The 21,622-nt window shown below is 46.6% G+C and overlaps 1 protein-coding gene across 1 annotated transcript; it reads left to right on the top strand.

Annotated features, from left to right (window-relative positions):
• The first annotated feature begins 12,122 nt into the window (after window positions 1-12,122).
• Window positions 12,123-18,785, top strand: LOC118615788 (caseinolytic mitochondrial matrix peptidase proteolytic subunit). Its single transcript, XM_036241012.1, has 6 exons — window positions 12,123-12,323; window positions 12,413-12,484; window positions 12,996-13,092; window positions 15,364-15,551; window positions 16,308-16,413; window positions 18,469-18,785. Exons 1-6 carry the CDS (start codon window positions 12,138-12,140, stop codon window positions 18,639-18,641), a joined length of 822 nt encoding a protein of 273 aa, XP_036096905.1. The 5' UTR covers window positions 12,123-12,137; the 3' UTR covers window positions 18,642-18,785.
• The last annotated feature ends 2,837 nt before the right edge of the window (window positions 18,786-21,622 follow it).

The raw sequence follows: 21,622 nt of genomic DNA, 5'->3' as shown, positions 1-21,622 counted from the left end.
TGTGTGTGTGTGTGGTATGTGCCCCTAGCGGGAACTGCACCCGGGACTCTCTGGTCCATAGGCCGGCGCTTAACCACTGAGCCAAACTGGCCGGGCAAAGAAGCTAGTCATAAAAAGCTACATACTGTATTCCATTTATATAAAATTCCAGTAAAGGGAAATCTAATCTTACGTGATTAAAATCAGATAAATTGTTTAGGGATGAGAACGGGATGGGGATTTAACTGCAATGTGACCTAAGAGGGGAAATAAAGAAACATCTGTAACAAAAATGAATTAATTGAATTAAAAAACAAAAACAAAAACGGACCCAAGAGGTCTTTGGGAGTGACAGAAATGTTCTCTATCTTGACTGGAGTAGTGGTTACATGGATTTCTCAAAACTTACCTAACTGTACACTTAAAATGGATACATTTTATTGTATGAATGTTAGACTTCAATAGAGTTAACTTTATTTATTTATTTAATCTTCACCCGAGGGTATTTTTCCATTGATTTTTAGATAGGGTGGAAGGGAGAGAGAGAAAAACATCGAAGAAGAGACACATCGATTGGTTGCTTCCCACATGACCCCCACTGGGGCCAAGGATCAAACATGCAACCCAGGCACATGCCCTTGACCAGGAATTGACCCTCTGGTCTGAGGGCTGCCACTCTAACCGCTGAGCCAAACCAGCCAGGGCAATAGAGTTGACTTTAAAACAAGTTGGACAGAAAAGGGGAGAAGGGGGAAATGTAGAAATGGACAGAGTTGTGAGCTTTTTTAAAAAATTCTCACCCGAGGATATTTTTCCAATTATCTTCAGATAGAGTGAGAGGGAGAGGGAGGGAGAGAAGGGGAGGGAGAGAGAAACATCAATGTGAGAGAAACACATCGATTGGTTGTCTCCCACCCAACCCCGACCAGGGCCGGGGATGAACCACAACCGAGGTACGTGCCTTGGCTGGAATCAAACTCAAGACTCACTGGTCCTTGGGCTGACGCTCTACCACTGAGCCAAACTGGCCAGGGCCCGAGTTGTGAGCTTTTGACAATGAAGTTCTGGGCTCCTTGTGAAACTGGTAGAAATGGGTCAGGGGTCCACTGAGCTTCGGTGGTGGGTCCATAGATGATTGGATAGCTGGTATACACACATGAATGATTAAAGTTTAGAAAACCTCATGGTTTCCCAACACTTTTTATTGTGTTCCTTCCCTAAACACTGACTTTTAAGAGGTTTGGTCTACCAGATGAACTGCATTTTTCCAGCATGTGCTCACGTGCATGTCTGTGTGTGTGTGTGTGTGTGTGTGTGTGTGTGTGTGTATGCTTGGAGGTGGAGTGACAGAGAGAGACTTTTATGAAGCATCCAGTCTCTTGCCCAGAAGAGGATTCTCCACGTCTGCACAGCAGGTGAGGAGACTGGGGCTATGAGAGGTTTGGATTCTCACCCAGGGCCTCAGGAGTTAAGAGGTGGGGTTGAGATTGAACCCAGGACTCTCTCTCCCCTACTTTACCACCCTGTAACTATTCATAATGATCACTAAATAATAGTTTAACACTTTTCAATGTAAAAGATTGAAACTATCTTTATTCCTATGATAAACACAAGACATGCTCAATGTCCATCAACAAATGAATGGATAAACAAAATGCCATACATCCACACACGGGAATATCACTCAGCTACAGAAAGGAGTGATGCTCTGACACTCGCTATGGTGTGGATGGACCTCGAAAATGTGATGCTTGGTCAGAGAAGCCAGACACAAAAGGCTGCATGTTATGATTACGTTTATATGAAATGTTCAGAAAAGGTAAATCCATAGAGACAGGAAGTGGGTTCAGGTTGCCAGGGGCTGGGGAGCGGGTAGGAGTGATTGCTAATGGGACAGCTTTCCTTTGGGAAGGTGAAAATGTTTCAGAACCAGCCCTGGCCAGTTTGGCTCAGCGTTTGGAGCGTCGGCCTGTGGACCCAAGAGTCCCGGGTTCGGTTCCTGCTAGGGGCACGTACCAAAAAAAAAAAAAAAAGTTTCAGAACCAGGCAAAGGTGGTGGTCATACAACACTGGAAATGCACTAAATGCCACTAAATTGTACACTTCAAAATAGTTAATTTTATTATGCGAATTTCACTTATGTTTTTAAAAAAGCAAGACATGCTTATTATTTGACACACACACAAAACAAAAAGATAAAAATTACCCATATCTCACAGACTCTTGGCATCTAGGAGTATATGCTCCCAACACATATATGTATATTTTCAATAATGAGATTGTGGTGTCAACATTGCCTTATTACCTGTTTGTTTTTTCCCCCTAGAAATTACATCAAGGGAACCAAAATGGTTGTATCTTGGGGTGTCCAGGGTGTACTGAATGAGAAGGGACATGAATGAACTTTCTAGATCTTAGACAGGGTGGTGGTTACATAAAAAAGTCATTGAGCCCTGACTGGTTTGGCTCAGAAGTTAGAGTGTCGGCTTGCGGTCCGGAGAGACCCGGGTTCGGTTCCCACTAAGGGCGCCCGCCTCGGTTGCGGTTTGTCCCCAGCCCTGGTTGGGTTGTACGGGTGGCAGCCACTGGATCTGTTCCTTTCACGTTGATGTTTCTCTCTCTCTTTCTCTTCCTCTCTCTCCCTCCCACTCTCTCTGAACAAAAAATGGAAAAATGTCCTCAGGTGAGGATAAAAAAAAAAAAGTCATTGAGCTCTACAGTTGAGATGTGAACACTTTACAGATTGTATGTCACATTCCAACATTTTAAAAAAAGTCCACCATGGCCCTGGCCGGTTTGGCTCAGCGGTTAGAGCGTTGGCCTGTGGTCCGGAGAGACCCGGGTTCAGTTCCCACTAAGGGCATGTACCTCGGTTGCAGTTTGTCCCCGGCCCTGGTTGGTCGTGCGGGTGGCAGCCACTTGATGTGTCTCTTTCACGTCGATGTTTCTCTCTCTCTCTCTTCCTCTCTCTCCCTCCCACTCTATCTGTGCAAAAAATGGAAAAATGTCCTCGGGTGAGGATAAAAAAAAAAAAAAAAATCCACCATGGAACTCCTTATACAATTTTATTGCTGACCCCACTTAAATGCCACCTCCCCACTAAAATGGCTCCTCAAAGCATTTGATGCTTCTAAAACTGATGGCTGATCTCAGCAGCTCCTGCCCCTCCTTGATCCACTTTCTTCCCTGGACCTGTGACTGCTCCCCTCTCTTGACTCGCCTCCTGCTTCTCTCACTGGCCCTTCTTTGTCTCCTCTCCTCTCACCCAATCCATTCCTGCACTGGGGTGGGGGAGGGGAGATCTCACCTGCTCCTGTGCTCCCTGAGAGCCAGAATTACAGAACCACCAGCTTCCTGAAAATCTCCACTGGGATAGTCACAGGCTGATGAAATTCACCAGATCCTAACCCAGTAGTTCTCAACTGGGGACACTTGGCAATATCTAGAGAAATTCTTGGTTGATACAATCAAGGGATGCTACTGGCATCTAGTGGGTGGAGGCCAGGGATGCTGCTCAGCATTTTACAGTGCACAGAATGACCCCACAACAAATAACTATTTAATCCCAAATGTTAATAGTGCCAAGTTTAAGAAACCCTCCCCTAAACTAACTCACTGTTTCCCCCCCAAATCTACATCCCCATATCAGCAAAAGACACCATCTCCATGCACCCAGTGGCTCCAGCCAGAAATCTTAGAACCTGCCCTTTCCCTCATGCCCCATATTCAGTTCACTCCTGAATTAATTAGATAATACTAGGTGCCACAGTGAACAAGCCTCAAAATATTTTTTTATGTTTTTATTGATTTTTTTTTTTTAGAGAGACATAGAAACATCAATGTGAGAGAGAAACATTGAGCAGTTGTCTCCTGCACGCCCCCGACTGGGGATGGAGCCCACAATCTGGGCATGTGCCCTGACCAGAAATTGAACCGAGACCTCTGAGTCCATGGGATGACACTCAATCCACTGAGCCACACCAGCTGGGCATAAACCTCAAAATATGTGATGACTCAAATGTGACTGAAGTTTGTTGCTCACTCATCTAAAATCCAAAATGAATGTTCCCAGTTGGGAGATGGCTCCCTTCTCAGGCTTTTTCTGTGGTTACACCATATTTATCAGGCCACTGTGTTCAGCTGCAAGAGCTGGTGGAAGGAGCAAGAGAGTGGATAAGTCACACTTGCTCACTAAACTCCTTAGTTTGGAAGCATCACACATTATTTCCTTACAGGTTCATTAGTGAAAACATATCACATGGCTCCCTAGCTGCAAGGGATGCTGGGGAATGTAGTCCTTGGGTGGAAGGGTGTGGTGACCACCCTCCAAGATGGCCTCCAATGATGCTTCCCTCTTGGTGCCCACCCCCTTGTGTAGTCCCTGCCCCACACAGAATTATGGTTATCCTGTGGAACCGCTAGAATACTGTGAAAATGACAGTGTGCGACTTCCAAAGCTGGGTCATATAAGACATTACAGCTTCCATTCTGTTGCCTTGAATCACTCACTCTAGGGGGAAGCCAGATGTCATGTTGTGAGGACACTCAATTAATCAAAAGGTTCACATGGGGAAGAACTGAAGCCTCCTGACACTAACAAGTCATCCAGCTCGTCCCGCCTTCAACTTGATAGCCATGTGAGTGAGCCATCTGGGAAGTGAATCCTTCACCTCTAGTTAAGATTTTAGATAGGACTACAGCCCTGGCTGATATTTTGACTCCAACTTTATGGAAGACCTCAAGTCAGAATACCTAGCCAAGCTACCCCTGGATTCCTAACCCACAAAAGCTATGTGAGATCATGTTTATTGTTACTGATAATGTTTAGCGTTATTGTTTTAAGCCAATAAATTATGGGGTTATTTGCTATGTAGCAACAGATAACTGCTACCAAGAGAAGCAGGACTGTTAAAGAAGAACTCGCTCTGCAGTCTGCAAGCTCTCTCCATCCCACTCCCTGAACTCTTCACAAATTCATCCCCTCCTCCAGATTCTCCCTCACAGTAACTGCCTCCACATTTCTCTTCCGGATGGCTACACCTGCCCCATCATCGGTCTCACTTTGTAGAACATATTGGTCATATTTTTTGTTGTTGTTTTTGGCTTTCTAACATTTGATCATTATTGCTGGTGACAGTATCCAACATGGTAGCAGCACTGTCCAGAGGTGGCTGTGACCTCCTAGCCAAATTTTCTCTACTGCTCAGTCTCTGAAACCTTTGCCTACTTTTTCCAAGGTGGGTTTTTCAGACTCCTGCCCCAGCTGGGGAACATTTAGTGTCTACAAGATTCATTTTTGCTTAAGGTGATTTCTGTTGCTTTCAATCAACAATGTCGATTGTCACACTCTGCCTCTACCATTGCCTCATACAACCCATTTTCCACCCATTAGCCATTCCTTCATTGATTCAATAGGTTTTCTGAGTGCCTTCAGTGTGCTGGACACTGTTCTCGGTGATGAAGTACCATGGTGGAGAGGTAGGAGAACCCTTGCCCTGGTGAGCCTGTACTTCAGTAGGAGAGACAGGCAGTAGACAAAATAAGCAGTGAGTAAGTGTATCATATGAAAGTGCTTCTCAAACTTCAGTGTACATATGGACCACCTAGGGATTTTGTGAAAACGCAAATTCTTTTATTTTATTTTTTTCCTTTTATTGATTTGAGAGAGAGAGGAGGGAGAGGGAGAGAGAGATAGAAACCTCGATGAGAGAGAACATTGATTGGCCACCTCCTGCATGCCCACAACCTGAGCCCTGACTGGGAATCAAACCAATGACCTCTTGGTGCATGGGTCGATGCTCAACCACCGAGTCATACCAGCTGGATGACAATGCAAATTCTGATTCAGTAGGTCTGGATGAAGCCAACAAGTCTGCATTATTAACAAGATCCCAGGTGATGTTAATGCTGCTGGTCTATGAAGCAGACTTTGAGTAGAGAGGTATACTATGCTAATAAGTTTTATAAAGAAAAAACACAGCAGGGAAAAGAATAGACTACTGGGAGATGAGAGTAGGATTGTGGGGTGTTTTTTTTTTTTGGTTTGTTTGTTTTTTTGTTTTTAATCCTCATCCAAGGATATTCTTCCATTATCCTCAGATAGAGTGGGAGGGAGAGAGAGGGAAATGTCGACATGAGAGAGACACATTGATTGGTTTCCTTCCACATGACCCCAACCAGGGCTGGGGACCAAACCGCAACTGAGGTATATGCCCTTGACCAGAATTAAACATGTGACTCTTTGGTCTGTGGGCTGACACTCTAACCACTAAGTCAAACCAGCCAGGGCAAAGGGATTGTGGTTTTAAATAGGGATGTCATAAGATTGATAATGAGTATGGACTTAATGGAGGTGAGAAGGGAGCCATGAAGATATCCAAAGGAAGAGCATTTCAACCAGAGGGAATGGCAAGTGCAAAGGCCCTGAGGCTGTTGTGTGACTGATGAGTTAGAGGAACAGCAAGGAGATCAGTGTAGCCTCAGTGGAGTGAGCAATGGAGACAGTCGGAGGAGGTAAAGTGAGACCATCATGGTGCAGAAGGGGACATCTTATTCGATTGCATAGAGGACTGTAGGCTATTATTAGGACTCTGGCTTGAGTGTGTCAGGGAGCTACAGGAGAATTCTAAAAGTAATGACATGAACTCAGTTAAGTTTAAAAGGATTGCTCTGGCTGCTGCAAGGAGAATAGTTTGTGGGGGAGCAGGAGTGGAAGCTGGGACAAATGAGAGGAGGTGACTGCAATTATCCAGGCAAGAGATGATGGTAGCTGAGTCAGGGAGGCAGTGTGGACTGGTGAGAAGGAGTTGACTTCTGGCTAAACTTGGAAGGTTGAGTCAACTGGATTAGCCAAGAGGTTGGATTTTAGGTGCTATGAAAAGAGGGAAATCAAGGATGACTCCACGTTTTTTAGTATGAACAAGTGGGAGGATGAAGGAGGGGTGCACAGGGTGGGGGATAAGATCAGTAATTTGTTTCAAACATGTTCATTTTGAGTTGCCTAATTAGACACCTAAGGGGAGATGTGAGGGAGGGATGTCTGGAGTTTGGAGAGATATCTGGGTGGGAGAGATAAACCTGGGAGACACGCAGGCACACGGGTATTTAAAGCCAGCAGACCAGATGAGATTATTAAGGGGGTGTGGATAAAGAAGATCAAGGACTGAGCCAAGGCTCTCCAAAGCAGAGAGGTCCCCTTAAAATATAACTCTGATAAGAAGGGGGAAAAAATCTTTCATTACAAGAAGACATCCATCAAGAAGAGACTGTTTAAATAAATTATGGGTCTCCCATATAATGAATGCTACACAGCCATAAAAAAGAATGATGGCCCTGGCCGGTTTGGCTCAGTGGTTAGAGTGTCGGCCTGTGGTCAGGAGAGTCCTGGGTTTGGTTCCCGCTAAGGGCACGTACCTTGGTTGCAGTTTGTCTCCAGCCCTGGTTGGGTTGTGTAGGTGGCAACCACTCGATGTGTCCCTTTCACGTTGATGCTTCTCTCTCTCTCTCCCTCCCACTCTATCTGAACAAAATATTGAAAAATGTCCTCGGTGAGGATTAAAAAAAAAAAATGATGGCTTCTTTGTCACAGGTTGGGTTCTCCAGAAGCAGACAGTGAGATGCAATTTGGAGTGCACAATGTTTATTAAAGATTGACAGCTGTGAAAGGAAAAAGGAATGGGCAAGGGGAACTGTGACGATGAACTGTGATTCAGGCTGGACAAAGCCTCATCAAACTGGTTGGGGACTCTGGAGTGAATACTGACTATCAGAGTGTCACATGTCAAGTCAGAATGGCCAGACACTATTCCTCTGCCTCTCAGTCACTGGGTATGTGCTGCCTGGAATTTTGAGTAAGGTGGCTCTCTGAACTGAGACTGACCCTAAAGATGAAAGCTGGAGGCTCCTGATGACCATACTTCCCTCATCTGAGTGGCAAAGTCCTTCCTTGAAGAGAGACATGGAGACAGAGGGTAAGGCTCTGCAAAGGCAGGGTTCTTGGTCTGTTTTTCTTTATATTTGCTTGTTTGTTTTGTTTTAGTCCTGCTGTATTCCAGTGCTGTGCACATAGTAGGTGCTCAGTAAATATCACTTGCATGAACAAGTTTCCCAGCCTCCCTTGCAACAAAGTATGGCCATGTGACTAAGTTTTGGCCAATGGGATGTAAGCAGAGGTGTGGATATCAGCCTTCCTTCAAGATTGGCTTGCCTGCGCCCTTTGCCTGTTCTTTCCTCCCTCCTCCATCTAGTTTTTGGAATGGGAATGTGCAAGCAGAAGCTCCATTTGGGATCTTGAAGACAAGGAGAGCCCTCCTCTAGGGATGGCTGAGTTGTGAACTGGAAGGAGAAGGTTCCCAGGGACTTCTCATTTCAAAATCTAAATAATTTTATCAGTCCTCTTTTACTGGACATTTGTTTCCTTTTTTCTTTTTGGCTAATGTGAGTGTGGTAGACTGTCTCCAAAGATAGCGACCACCAATTCCTTCCATTTTGTATGCCACCCCCCCGCCCCCAGTTCCTCACACCAAGAGCCTATTTCCTCTCCCCTTCTCCTTACATCTGGGTTTGACCCTGTGACTTTCAGGCCAAGCTTTGTTTGTGTTTTTTTTTGCATATCTCAAGGTTACATTTTGTTCATTCACCAAACCCCCAATCAGGCCAAGCTCTTAAGAAGACAGGTAGCTTCTGCTTCCTCTCTCTGGGAAGTCAGTTGCTGTGTGAGAAGACCGCCATACTGTGAGAAAGTCCAAGCAGGCACATGGATAGAGAGACACCCAGGTGAGGCTCTAGATATGTGACTGAAGAATTTCACTATTGAAATTCCAGCCCCAGAAAACCTCATGTGGAGAATAATCACTTCATGAACCCAGTCCAGATTCCCAAATTCTGAGAAAAAATAAGTTGTGGCTGTTTTCAACCTTTAAGCATAGGGGTGCTTTGTTACACGGCGATAGCTAACTTAAACAACAGGTATATAAACAGTTCGGTCATAAACGGTTTTGTGGCCAAATCTTGGTGCTCATCTTTGATCATTTCCTTAAAATAAGTAACTAGTAGTGGACTATGCAAATTTGAAATTTGGTGCCAACTTAGTTTCCAGAGAAGTTGTAGTAATGTCATGAGCCATTTATGGGAATATCCATTTACAGCTTTTTCAGTCCTTGGGGTTTCCATTTCTTTTTTTAATTTTCAGTGTCTTTCAATTCAATAGGCCTGTTTTATATTCATTTTAGAGAAAAGGTAACTGATCAGAGTTCCTTCCTGATCATAAAGTGATAAACCAAAACTGGTAGGATGAGCTGATTTGTAGCTAACAGCTAGATATTCATTCATTCACTCATTCATTCATCTATTATTGAGAATTTACTGAGCAAAGTTTGGAATAGTAAATAAACATTAAATTTTTAAAATTTATTTTTCTTTATTGATTTTAGAGAGAGAGGAAGGGAGAGGAAGAGAGAGATAGAAACATCGATGAGAGAGAACATTGATTGGCTGCCTCTTGCATGCCCCCACTGGGGATTTGGCCCACAACCTGAGCAAATGCCCTGACCGGGAATCAAACTGGTGACCTCTTCGTGCCTGGGTCAACACTCAGCCACTGAGCCACATTGAATATTGAATATTTATGGGCAAACATTGAATATTTATGGAATGCCTACAATATGCCAGGTACTGATCAAAAGTTATATTTTTTTCCATTTCAAGTCACTACTCATTTGTAATTTAAGTCAACTTGGAGGAATCTGACCCTCTGGGGTTTGAAGGGGGGCAATTAGCAAAGTCTGAGGCATTTTTGGTTATTATGATGGGAGAAGGAATGCTATTGGCATCTAGTTGGTGGAGGCCAGGGACGCTGCTCAACAACCTATAAGACACAGGACAGCCTTCTCCCACCCAACAAGGAATTATCCAACCCAGAATGTCATTAGTACCAAGAAACCCTAATATAAATTAAATGGAATTAAATAGGATAAAATAGAAGTATCAGAAGACATTGCTCAAAGTAAGGATAAGTATCATTTCATACAACTTCTGTATGTCTGTGTACTCTGACACTATATAAGATGTATTTCTCCTTGTGAGTCCTAATCAAAAAGGTTTGATAACAGTGTTCCAAAGAACACAGAGCTGAGTATTACCACAGAGCCTCTGGCCTCACGGAGCTCATTTCTATAGACAATAAAGAAGAAAACAAATCAATTGATGGGATTGTTTTGGATAGCCAATTAAACAATGCAAACGTTCCAGAGAGTTCCTGGGGTAGCAAGGAGGGTCAGGGAAGACTTCTCTGAGGAGGTGACATTTGAGTAGAGGCTCAGGAACTAGATTCAGGAAGAGAACATAAGAAAGGACTAGGTAGTTGTATGGTACTTGCGTTTTTGAGGGACAGAAAGTTGTTCAGTGTCACCGCTGGGACAGAGCAGGGAAGGGACATGGAAGGAGATGAGGTTAGAAGACAGCAGTGATTTAAGAGGGTTTTAGGCAAGAAAGGGATATGATTCAATTAGTTTTTATGAGGATCATTCAGGCTGCTGAATGAAGAAGTTACAGAGAGACACTTGACAAGGGTGAAGTTGGAACACCTATGAGGGCATTATTGGGGTGTTGACAAGACAGAAGAGGTGAAAAGTAGTTGAACTTTGGATAGACAGAGCAGATACCTGGGAGGCAGAGAGAGCAGGGGTTGTGGTGAAGTGTTGAGAGGAAGGATGCAGGGGTGGTGACAGCTGATAGCCCTTCTCCCTAGGGCAGAGTGGGAGCTCAGGCCCTAAGCAAACCAGCTGGGCAGGGCCACCCACCTGACTCATAGCAGAAACTGGGACAGTCTGCGCTGCTCACCTGCCTCCTCAGTCTGAGCTGGGGAAATACCACTCCCAGTGCCCAAATGCCAGCTCTCCCCATCCCCCAATCCCCACCACTGAGGCCTAGAGCTGGGCCTTCTGCCAGGGGTGCTGTTAAACTCTTCCACTTCCATGTCCTTTCCTCTGTCTTGCCCCCAGTCTATAGGGTGGGAAGTGTCTGTGTCCTGCTATATCTCTCCATCAGGCTGGGATCCCCTGTGGGAATGGAGGGTACAAAACTACCCTTATCTAGGGCACCCAACATTGAGTTTAGAGTCCAGCACCTCAATATTGTCCACCTGTGAGCTCCTACCTATGAGTCAAAACAAACTTCAAATAGACCCCCATTTGGGAGGACTCCCTGGACCCCCATGGTTCCTGATCTAACACATCAATAATTAATACACATCAATAGCAAATACAAATTGAGCACTTACTACATTCCAAGAACTATTCCTAGGACCTGAGGCATAACAACCATAGGGCTAAATGATCATAATCCCCATTTTACAAATGGGAAACTGAGGCTCAAGGACAAACAACTAATAAGTGGTGGAGCCAAATTTTTTTTTTCCTTTATTGAATTTAGAGAGAAAGGGAGAGGGAGAGAGAGAGATAGAAACATCCATGAGAGAACACATCGAATGGCCGCCTCCTGCATGCCCCTCACTGGGGATCAGGCCCACAACCTGGGCATGTGTCCTGACCCTAATCGAACCAGGGACCTCCTGGTGCATGGGTGGACGCTCAACCACTGAGCCACACGGGGGCGGTGGAGCCAAGACTTGAACTCAGGTGACTTTAATGGGCAGCCTCAGCAGCAGATACCCTTAAATCATTCCGTGTGAAATCAATCATCGCCTCTTCCAGATGAGAAACTTCAGGCACAGAGGGACTCAGCAATGCACCCAAGATCACACAGTACATTGATGCTTGAGCCCACCTTCGGCTCCCACAATTTGGGATTCCTCCCGCTATCCCACACTTTTACACAGATGAACGAGTGGGCCCGCCCGGGCCCAGGGAACAGTGTCCGTCCACCCCACCCTCGCCCAACTGAGCCACCTGGCCAGTCAAATTTTTATTTTTAAAACAAGTAATTAACAGCATAATATTACGACGAATTTGTCGGGAAAGGGACGTGAACCAGATATTCTAAAATTTCCCCAGCTTCGCCCGATCAGGACCCACTTTCTTCCATGACTCCGCCCAGCTTCCGGGAAGTGGGCGGCCTAGAGGGCAAGCGCCGTGTGCGCAAAGCACGCTGGGAGTTGTAGTTTCGCCCCTGGACGGAAGCCGGGACGGACCAGCGGCGGGATGTGGCACGGAATATTGGTGGGGGGGACCCGGGTGGCGGCAGGCAGGTTCCCTGCGCTGTGGCCTCGCCTCGCCTCCCTCTTCCCCACGCAGCGGACGCCCCAGACGGGTCTGGCCCTGCAGCGGAGCTTGCACCCGACGGCGGCCCGGGCTATCCCGCTCATTCCCATCGTGGTGGAGCAGACGGTACAGAGGCCGACGGAGAATACGCACGGCCTGGGCTCGGGCTGGGGGCACGGCCGGCCCTGAACCTCACCTCCGTCTTTCTTTTCCAGGGTCGTGGCGAGCGCGCCTATGACATCTACTCGCGGCTGCTGAGGGAGCGCATCGTGTGTGTCATGGGTCCGGTGAGCACTCCGCGCGCGGATCCTCTCCTGCCGGGACCCAGTCCGCCCCTTATCCTCGAACCCCCTTGGCCCCCTGACCTCTCGCACTTGACTTTCTTCTCTGGGTTCCGCTCTGGTCACAACCTGACACCCCCACTCCTTGCACAGAAGACTTCTGACACCCCCCGCCCCCGGCCCCCCAGTACTCCACGCCATTCCTTCCCGACTCCTTCTTCAAACTCTCTCCCTGATTTCTTTCTCCCTCCCACAGCTATGATCCTGTCCCCATTCCTGGACTCCAATCCCCCCCTTCCCTGACCCCTTCCCTTTGTGTGCCCTGAGCCCAGTGACTCCCCCCTTCCTGGGTCCTGACCACCCACCCCCATCTTCTCCTGAATCCTTCCGGACCTGTCTTACTTGGGCTCTGACCCTCCTCGTGGTTCCCTGACTAATCCCTATCTATGCCAAAACCTGCCTCCCTTAGCCCTCTCCCCACCCCCATCTGGGGACACCCTGTCTTTCCCACTTGCAGATTGATGACAGTGTGGCCAGCCTGGTTATCGCTCAGCTGCTGTTCCTGCAGTCCGAGAGCAACAAGAAGCCCATCCACATGTACATCAACAGCCCTGGTGAGTGTGTGTGTGTGTGTGTGTGTGTGTGTGTGTCTGTGAGGAGGTTCGGGGCTCCCTAAGTGCAAGGGGCACTCCTTGGATGCACTGGGTGACTCAGGGGACCCAGACTCCCAACCCATCAGGGATGTTCTCTCTCAGGAGAAAGGAAGAATTTCAAGTTTCTTCAGAATCCCAAAAGTGTCTTGAAACCTCCAAAATCTCTCGTTCCTTGCTTTTAAGCCTAGGTTCACAAACCTTCAGCTGAACTTTCCTCTTTGATCAGACATAACTTTTTTTTTACAGTTGACATTCAATATTTCTATTTGTTTCAGATGTACAGCATAGTGGTTAAACAATAATGTAATTTACGAAGTGACCACCCCTCGCCCCTGATAAGTCTAGTACCCACCTGGCGCTATACATGATTGTTACAATTTTATTGACTATATTCCCATACTGTACTTTACATCCTGTGACTATTTTGTGACTGCCAATTTGTATATCTTAATCCCTTCATCTTTTTTGTTTGTTTGTTAATCCTCACTGAAGGATATTTTTTCCACTGAATTTTTGAGAAGGTGGAAAGGAAAAAGGGAGGGGGAAGAGGGGGGGGGAACATCCATGTGAAAGACACATCAATTGGTTGCCTCCCACTCAACGCCCTGAGGGGGCCTGGGAATGAACCTGCAATCCAGGTATGACCTGAATTGAATCCAAGACCCTTCTGTGCAAGGGCTGATGCTCTCACCACTGAACCACACAACAGCCTGGGCCCTTTACCTTTTTTTTTTTTTGGTATGTGCCCCTAGCAGGAACCAAACCCAGGACTCTCTGGTCCGCAGGCCGACGCTCCAACCGCTGAGCCAAACCAGCCAGGGCTACCTTTTCCACCCAGTCCCCCAAACACCACCTTCTCTGGCAACCATAAGTCTGTTCTCTGTACCTATAAGTCTTTTTCTGTTTTGCTTGTTGGTTTATTTTATTCTTTAGATTCCACATATATGTGAAATTATTTGGTATTTGTCTTTCTCACACACATAACATTTTACCAACCTGACCTGGTTGTCAACATTTTATTTATTTTTTTAAATATGTTTTTATTGTAGTTTTTGTTTTTTGAGAGATAGAAACATGGATGTGAGAAACAATTGGCTTCCTCCTGCATGCCCCCTACTGGAGATCAAGCCCACAACCTGGGCATGTGCCTGATCAGGAATGGAACCAAGACCTCTCAGTCCATGGGACAGCGCTCAATGCACTGAGCCACACTGGCTGGGCTAGCTGTCAACATTTTAAAATTGGTACATTCCACCCCCCACCCCCCAAAAAAGGAATAGCTAATCTTTTTCTTTTTTTGGTTAATCCTCACCTGAGCATTGGTATGAGAAAGGCACATTGATTGGTTGCCTCCCGCACGTGTTCTGACTGGGAGCAGGGATCTTACCTGAAACCCAGGTACACGCTCTTGACTGGGAATTGAATCCATGGTCCTTTGGTCTGAGAGCCGACACGCTAACCACGGAGCCACACTGGCTAGGGCAGAAATAGCCAATCTTGATTGAGTGCTTACTGTGTCAAGCACTTTCATAAGCACTTTATATGTATTTCACTTATTTGATCCTCTTGGCAACCTCACATAGCAGGTACTATTTAGTTACCACAATCTACGAGGAGATACTTGCCCAGGCCACACAGATGATAGATTGCCTAGCCAGGGGTCATGCCCAGGCAGGCTGCCTCCAGAGCGTCACCCTCAGCCACCACATCTCCCAGTTGCTAGTATCTCTTGAAAATTTGGCAGATCTAGTCACCCAGGACCCACCTGCACATGTGGCAACAGTCAGGTTACTCTGGAGCAAACACTTCATTTTGCTCCCACCTGGCCTGTGTTACTTGTTTCAGTTGCTCCCCTTCCCCCATGTATTTGCACACCCTGCTTTAGAGGGTGCATCTTGCCCTAACTGGGTGGCTCAGTTGGTTGGAGTGTCATCCTGTACACCAAAAGGTTGTGGGTTTGATTCCCAGTCAGGGCACATATCTAGGTTGTGGGTTAGATCGATCCCCAGTCAGGGCATGTATGGGAGGCAGCAGATGGATCTCTCTCTCTCTCTCTCTCTCTCTCTCTCTTTCTCTCTCTCTGTCTTCCTCTCTCTGAAAAATCAATCCTTGAGTTAGAATTTTAAATAAAGGACCATGTCCACATCAGCCCTCCCTAGGACCAGGGGCTAAAGTAGGGAAAGGATGGTGGGAGGAGCTGGCACAGCCCCTAACTTGTGCTCCCACCCATAGGCGGCATGGTGACCTCAGGCCTGGCCATCTATGACACAATGCAGTATATCCTGAACCCCATCTGCACGTGGTGCGTGGGCCAGGCCGCCAGCATGGGCTCCCTGCTTCTTGCTGCGGGCACCCCGGGCATGCGCCACTCACTCCCCAACTCACGAATCATGATCCACCAGCCCTCTGGGGGCGCCCAGGTGAGTGTCAGGCCCTGCAAGCTGCTCCAGGGATGGGGGACAGGGGTCTAGACAGAAGGACTAACTGGGTGAAACTCATGTGGGGATGTCAGTCTTTTAAAATGTAGGGTTTATTATTCAGGTAGAGAGAGGTCAACAGAAGACAATTGCTATTGAAAAGATAGTTTGTTACAGTTTCCAAAGGGGAAGGTGAAGGGTTGGTCAGGAGGCAGAGGGAGCAGGAAGAAAACATGATAACAGCCTTTATTGTAGTTTCTGGGAAGAAGTGGGGGCAAGGGGAGATAAGATTGGCTTAAGATTGGCTTGTTTGAATAATTGCAACAAGCTCTAAGGTAAAATAGCTCTCCCTAGTTGTATGGCAACTGGCCTTGGGGTGATTGGGGAAAGGAGATAGTGGCTCAGAATCCCCATAGGAGGTGGTGGGGTATGGGCTCTGGATTGTCTGGTTTCCACATGAAAGGTGTGCTTTTAGGCAAGCTGTTTGCTATCTCTAGGAATTAGCTAGTCCTGGGAGGGACCAATCCTCTGGGTCAGTGAGGTCCAGATACAGAAAATAAGAAAATATATTTGATCCAGGAAGCCTTCCTGATGGTGGTGAGGATGAACCAGGATGTAGAAGGGCTTGCAAAGCCCTGTCCCACCTGCCTGAACACTGGCAGTTCGAAGTCCAAAGAGGGGTCCCAAGTCCCCATCTCCAGCCTCCCCATGAGTGGCTGACACTGGTTCCAACCTTCTCCTTCTTGGGACATTCCCCAGGGCCAAGCCACAGACATCGCCATACAGGCAGAGGAGATCATAAAACTCAAGAAGCAGCTCTATAATATCTATGCCAAGCACACTAAACAGAGCCTACAGGTGATTGGTGAGTGTCCTGCCCCAGGCAGACTCCAGCTGTTTTCCTGTATTTAAACCAACACCAATGTAAGTGTCAGGCCTTGTGCTGAACCAGGGCCTCTCAACCTCGGCACTACTGACACCCAGGGTCAGTCATTCTCTGTGGTGGGGGCCATTCTGTTCAATGTAGGGTACTGAGCAATATCCCTGGCTGCCACCCACTTGATGCCAGAAACACCCTCCAATTATGACAACCAAAGCTGTCTCCAGACATTGCCCAGTGTCCCCTGAGGGATAGAATCACCCCCAGTTGAGAACCTTTGTTCTAAACACTTTCTAAAAAACTATTGATAGAATCCTCAAAAACTTCACTGAGCCCTGGCTAGTGTGACTCAGTGGTTAGAGTGTCAGCATGCACACTGAAGGGTCACAGGTTTGATTCCCGGTCAAGGGCACATATCTGGGTTGCAGGTTCGATCCCTGGCCCTTGTCAGGGTGCATGTGGGAGACAATCAATCAACCACATTGATGTTTCTCCCTCTCTCCCTCCCACTCTCTCTGGGGTGGGGTGGGGGGATCAATGGAAAAAATATCCTCAAATGAGGATTAACAAAAATAAACAAAGAAATAGCTTCATTGAAATAGGTCAAAGATTTAAGCAGAGTCTTCAACAAAGAATATTCCAAGTGGCCAAGAAACATAAGAAAAGATGCTCACTATATTTAGTGATGCTGTTTGATGATGGCATTATGAGTTATGAGGGAAAAGAAATTAAGGCCACAATGAATACTATTTCAATCCACTGGAATGGCCAAAATGTAAAATACTGACACCACCAAATGCTGACAAGAACGTGGAGCAACTGGAATGCTTTTCCACTGCAAGCTGGAGTGAAAATGGTATAGCCACTGAGGCTCTGACCTGCAGCTCCCTAACTCCAGCTGTTTGGCACTGTTGGCTAAGGCTAAACATGTGAAAAGATGCTGGGGTTCTCCAACTTGGCATATAATTGAGAGAACTGAATGCCTGTGTCTATCAAAGATGCCAAGAAGAATGCTGATGGCAGTCCTGTTCCTACAAGCCCCAGATAAGGAAACACCCACAGCATAGAATGAGTGCCTTAGAGGTGGTTTATTCACAAGGTAGAATACTATATAGTAGTGAGAATGGTCCACAATGACATGGCAGCTTGGATCAATCTCAGGAACCTAGTGCTGAGTGGAAAAAAGAGTAAACACAGTAATTCCACATAATTAAAAAACAAAAACAGGCATAACTGTTAGACCACTGTTAGAATGGTGGTTACTATTGGGCAGGAAGACTCAGTGACAGGAAGTAGGCCCAAGTAGGGTTTCATGGGGTCTGGCAATATCCCTTTTTTTTTAAAATCCTCACCTGAGGATATGTTGTTTTTGTTTTTGTTAGTTAGTTTGTTTTCAGAGAGAGAGAGGAAGGAGGGGGAGAGAAACATCAATCACTTGCCATCCATATGTGCCCCAACCAGTGATTAAACCTGCAATGTAGGTATGTGCCCTGACCAGGAATTAAACCCACAACCTTTTGGTGTACAGGACAACGCTCCAACCAAGCAAGCCACCTGGCCTGGGCCAATGTCCCATGCCCTTTCCTGGATTATTATCCATTAATAACAAGTCAAAAATAAAAATTGAGTCCTGCCCAGTTTGGCTCAGAGGTTAGAGCGTCAGCTCGTGAACTGGAGAGTCCCGGATTTGGTTCTCGCTAAGGGCACATACCTCGGTTGCAGTTTGTCCCTGGCCCCAGCTGGGGTCATGTGGGTGGCAACCACGCGATGTGTCTCTCACATTGATGTTTCTCTCTCTCTTCCCCCCTCTCTCCCTCCTGCTCTATCTGAAGATACATGCAAAATTTTCCCCTGGTGAGGATTTAAAAAAATTAAAATAAAAATTGAAATAGGTATTTTAGCAATGGGAAACAGGCACAAAGCGGGGAAGACTAAGGTCATACAGGGGAAAAGTGGCTAAAAGGGACCCAAACCTAGCCCCAGGTCTCTGCTTTTAACCACACATGTCCTGCCTCCCCTCCCCTCCCCCCCCCCCACCAGAGTCAGCTATGGAGAGAGACCGCTACATGAGCCCCATGGAGGCCCAGGAGTTTGGCATCTTAGACAAGGTTCTGGTGCATCCACCTCAAGACGGTGAGGACGAGCCTGAGCTAGTGCAGAAGGAGCCCGTGGCAGCAGCGACAGTAGCAGAGCCTGCCCCAGTGAGCTCTTAAGTGGACTTCATCCTCTGGAGGAAAGTTGAGGGCCCAGAAGCTATGGCTCCTGCCCTGCTGGCCCCTGGCTGCTGAGCCTGGAGGAGCCCCTTGAGGACCTTTGGACTTGGGGGTACCCCTAATGGCAGGTATCCTGGCTGAGACACTGTGATTTTAAATTAAATCTTTGTAATTTGCTCCCCTTCTGCGGCTCCTTCCTTCCCCACTTCACTACCATGCAAGTGTATACGCTTCACAAGGCCCCTTCTGCTTTGGCCCTAACCCTGAGGCTCTGACCTTCAGCTCCATAACTTCAACAACCTCGGCTGAGCATGTACACTATTCCACCCACTGTTCTAGAGGCCGTGACACACTGCGAAGAAAATACGAAATCCCTGTCCTCAAAGAACTTATTCTTGGGGGTCAGACAGCTTAAAATCAGGAAAAGCAGTATGCAGTGGATGTATATGTGTGTGACAGTTTTAGATGGGGTGGCCAGCAAAGGCCTAGCAAAGGAGGTGACACTTAACCCTGGCCTGTTTGGCTCAGCAGTTGGGGCTTTAGACTGTCGACTGAAGGGTCTCAGGTTCAATTCCCAGTCAAAGGCACGTACCTGGGTTGCAGGTTCCATCCCCTGGTGGGGGTCATTTATGAGGCAACCAGTTGATGTGTTTCTTGCACATCGATGTTGCTCTCTCCCTCCCTTTCTTCCACTTTCTCTAAAAATCAATGGAAAAATATCCTCAGGTGAGGATTAACAAAAAAAAAGTGACATTTGAGCAAAGATCTGAAGGAGGTGAGGAAGGGAGCTGTGGTACAATCTTGGGACAGCGTAGTCCAAGCAGAAGGCATAGTGACTGCAAAGGCCCTGAGGCAGGACTGTGCCTGGCACCTAGGAGGAACCATAAGGCTAGTGCAGAAAAGATTAGAGTAGAAAGGGGAGAAGTACAGATCTCAAAAGGCCTGGTAGGGCTTAGCAAGGAGGGAGGTAAACCTCAGGGAATTTGAGAAGAGGAACAGAAAGAAGTATGACTGTGGCTCCCATGGAGATGTGGGAGGAGTGCAGCAAGCTCAGAATCCTGGAGACTAGCCCTGGCCTGTGTGGCTCAATGGTTAATGTGTCGGCCCACACACTGAAGGGTCATGGGTTCGATTCCCTGTCAAGGGCATGAACCTGGGTTGCAGGTTTGATCCCTATCCCTGATTGGGGCGGAAGCAGGAGGCAGCCAATCGATGTGTCTCTCTCACATCGATGTTTCTCCCCCCCCCTTCTACTCTCTCTAAAACTCAATGGAAAAAATATCCTCCAGTGAGGATTAACAACAAAAAAAGAAACCTGGTGACCAGTTAGGAGACTGTTGGAATAATCCAGATGAAGGCTGAAGGCCTGACCAGGTGGTGAGAAGAGGTAAGGTTCCAGCCAGGTTTGAAAGGCAGAACTGACAGGTGGAATGTTAGATTTGAGAGTAATCTTCATAAATTCCAAGGGATTGGCCCAAAGCAGCAAGAAAGATGGAGAGCTGTTAACTGAGATGAGAAGGCTGGCGGAAGGTGCAGGTTTCAGGGTAGTGATCAGAAGCTGATTTTAGACACGCTATGTTCGATGTTGGATGAACCTCACACATCCCAGGGGACGGGTAAGTATGGGTCAGGGTTGGAAATAAAAATGTAGGAGACATCAGCTTGTTGATGAATCGGTGGTTAGGCTAAGAATTAGCAGTTGGATTTGACACAGTGGAAGTCACTAAATGGTCTTAATAAACCCTTTCAGTGCTATGGGGGCCCAGAAAGAATGGGCTGGAAAATACTGAAGCCAGACAAATCTTTCAAGGAATTTTGCTGTAAAGGGGAGCAGAGCATATGGGGCTGGGGCTAGATGGAGAATTGGGGTGAATTTTATGTTTTTAAAATTAAGAGGACTTTTGCCTTGGCTGGCTTGGCTCAGCGGTTAGAGCATCGGCCTGCGGTCCGGAGAGACCCGGGATCAGTTCCCGCTAAGGGCATGTACCCCGGTTGCAGTTTGTTCCCGGCCCTGGTTGGTTGTGCGGGTGGTGACCACTGGATGTGTCCCTTTCACATCGATGTTTTTCTCTCTCTCTGTTCCTCTCTCTCCCTCCCACTCTACCTGAACAAAAAATGGAAAAATATCCTCGAGTGAGGATGATAAAAAAAATAATAATAATAAAAATAAAATAAAGAGGACTTTAAAAAAAAATTTTTTTTTCTTTATTGATTTTAGAGAGGAAGGAAGAGAGAGAAACATCGATGAGAGAGAACATCAATTGGACACTTCCTGCATGCCCCCCACTAAGGATCAGGCCCACAACCTGGGCATGTCCCCTGACCAGGAATTGAACCAGTGACCTCTTGGTGCATGGGTCAGTGCTCAACCACTGAACCACACTGGCCAGGCCAGAGGACTTTTCAATTTGGCTATCTTTACTAGTTACATTTGGTTGAACTGTTCATTCTGAACAATTTTAAATATATACAGAAACAGAAAATATAGGATAATGAGGCCTCATGTACCCATCACATCAATTCAAGGCCAATTTTGATTCCTCCCTCTCTGTCCCCCATTTCCCTGGATTACTTTGAAGCAAATCCTGTTTTTCATTATATCTGTAAATACTCCTGTATGTATGTCTAAAAGGATAAGGACTCTCCAAAAAGACAACCACAATACTACTTTCACAGCTAAAAAAATTACAATACTTATAAATATCCAGTGTCCAAATTTCCCTAGTCTCTATTTTTCTAGCTTGTTGCAACTAGTTAATACATCTCTAAGTCTCTTGTAACTGCAGGTGTCCCCATAATCTCTCTCTCAAGCTCTCCCTTTCCTGTCTTTTTCCTTGGGATTCATTTGTTGGAGAAACAATAGCTTGTCTTGTGGACTTTCAGTCTGGATTTTGACGACTGGGTCAGGAAAGGTGGTGACACCTATCCTTGCTATTTCCTGTAACTGGGAGTATAAATCTAGAGAAATCTAATTGGATTCG

Source organism: Molossus molossus, unplaced genomic scaffold (genome assembly GCF_014108415.1).
Source record: "Molossus molossus isolate mMolMol1 unplaced genomic scaffold, mMolMol1.p scaffold_m16_p_4, whole genome shotgun sequence".
NCBI classification, from domain to species: Eukaryota; Metazoa; Chordata; class Mammalia; order Chiroptera; family Molossidae; genus Molossus; species Molossus molossus.
The sequence above is the reverse complement of the archived record's forward strand: the minus strand, read 5'-3'. Positions and strand labels throughout refer to the sequence as shown.

Excerpts from the sequence above, each read along its gene's own strand:
- LOC118615788 (XM_036241012.1), top strand. The coding sequence starts at position 12,138 with ATGTGGCACGGAATATTGGTGGGGGGGACCCGGGTGGCGGCAGGCAGG. Across the intron at positions 13,093-15,363 it reads CATGTACATCAACAGCCCTG|GCGGCATGGTGACCTCAGGC; the intron begins GTGAGTGTGTGT and ends TCCCACCCATAG. Across the intron at positions 15,552-16,307 it reads AGCCCTCTGGGGGCGCCCAG|GGCCAAGCCACAGACATCGC; the intron begins GTGAGTGTCAGG and ends GACATTCCCCAG.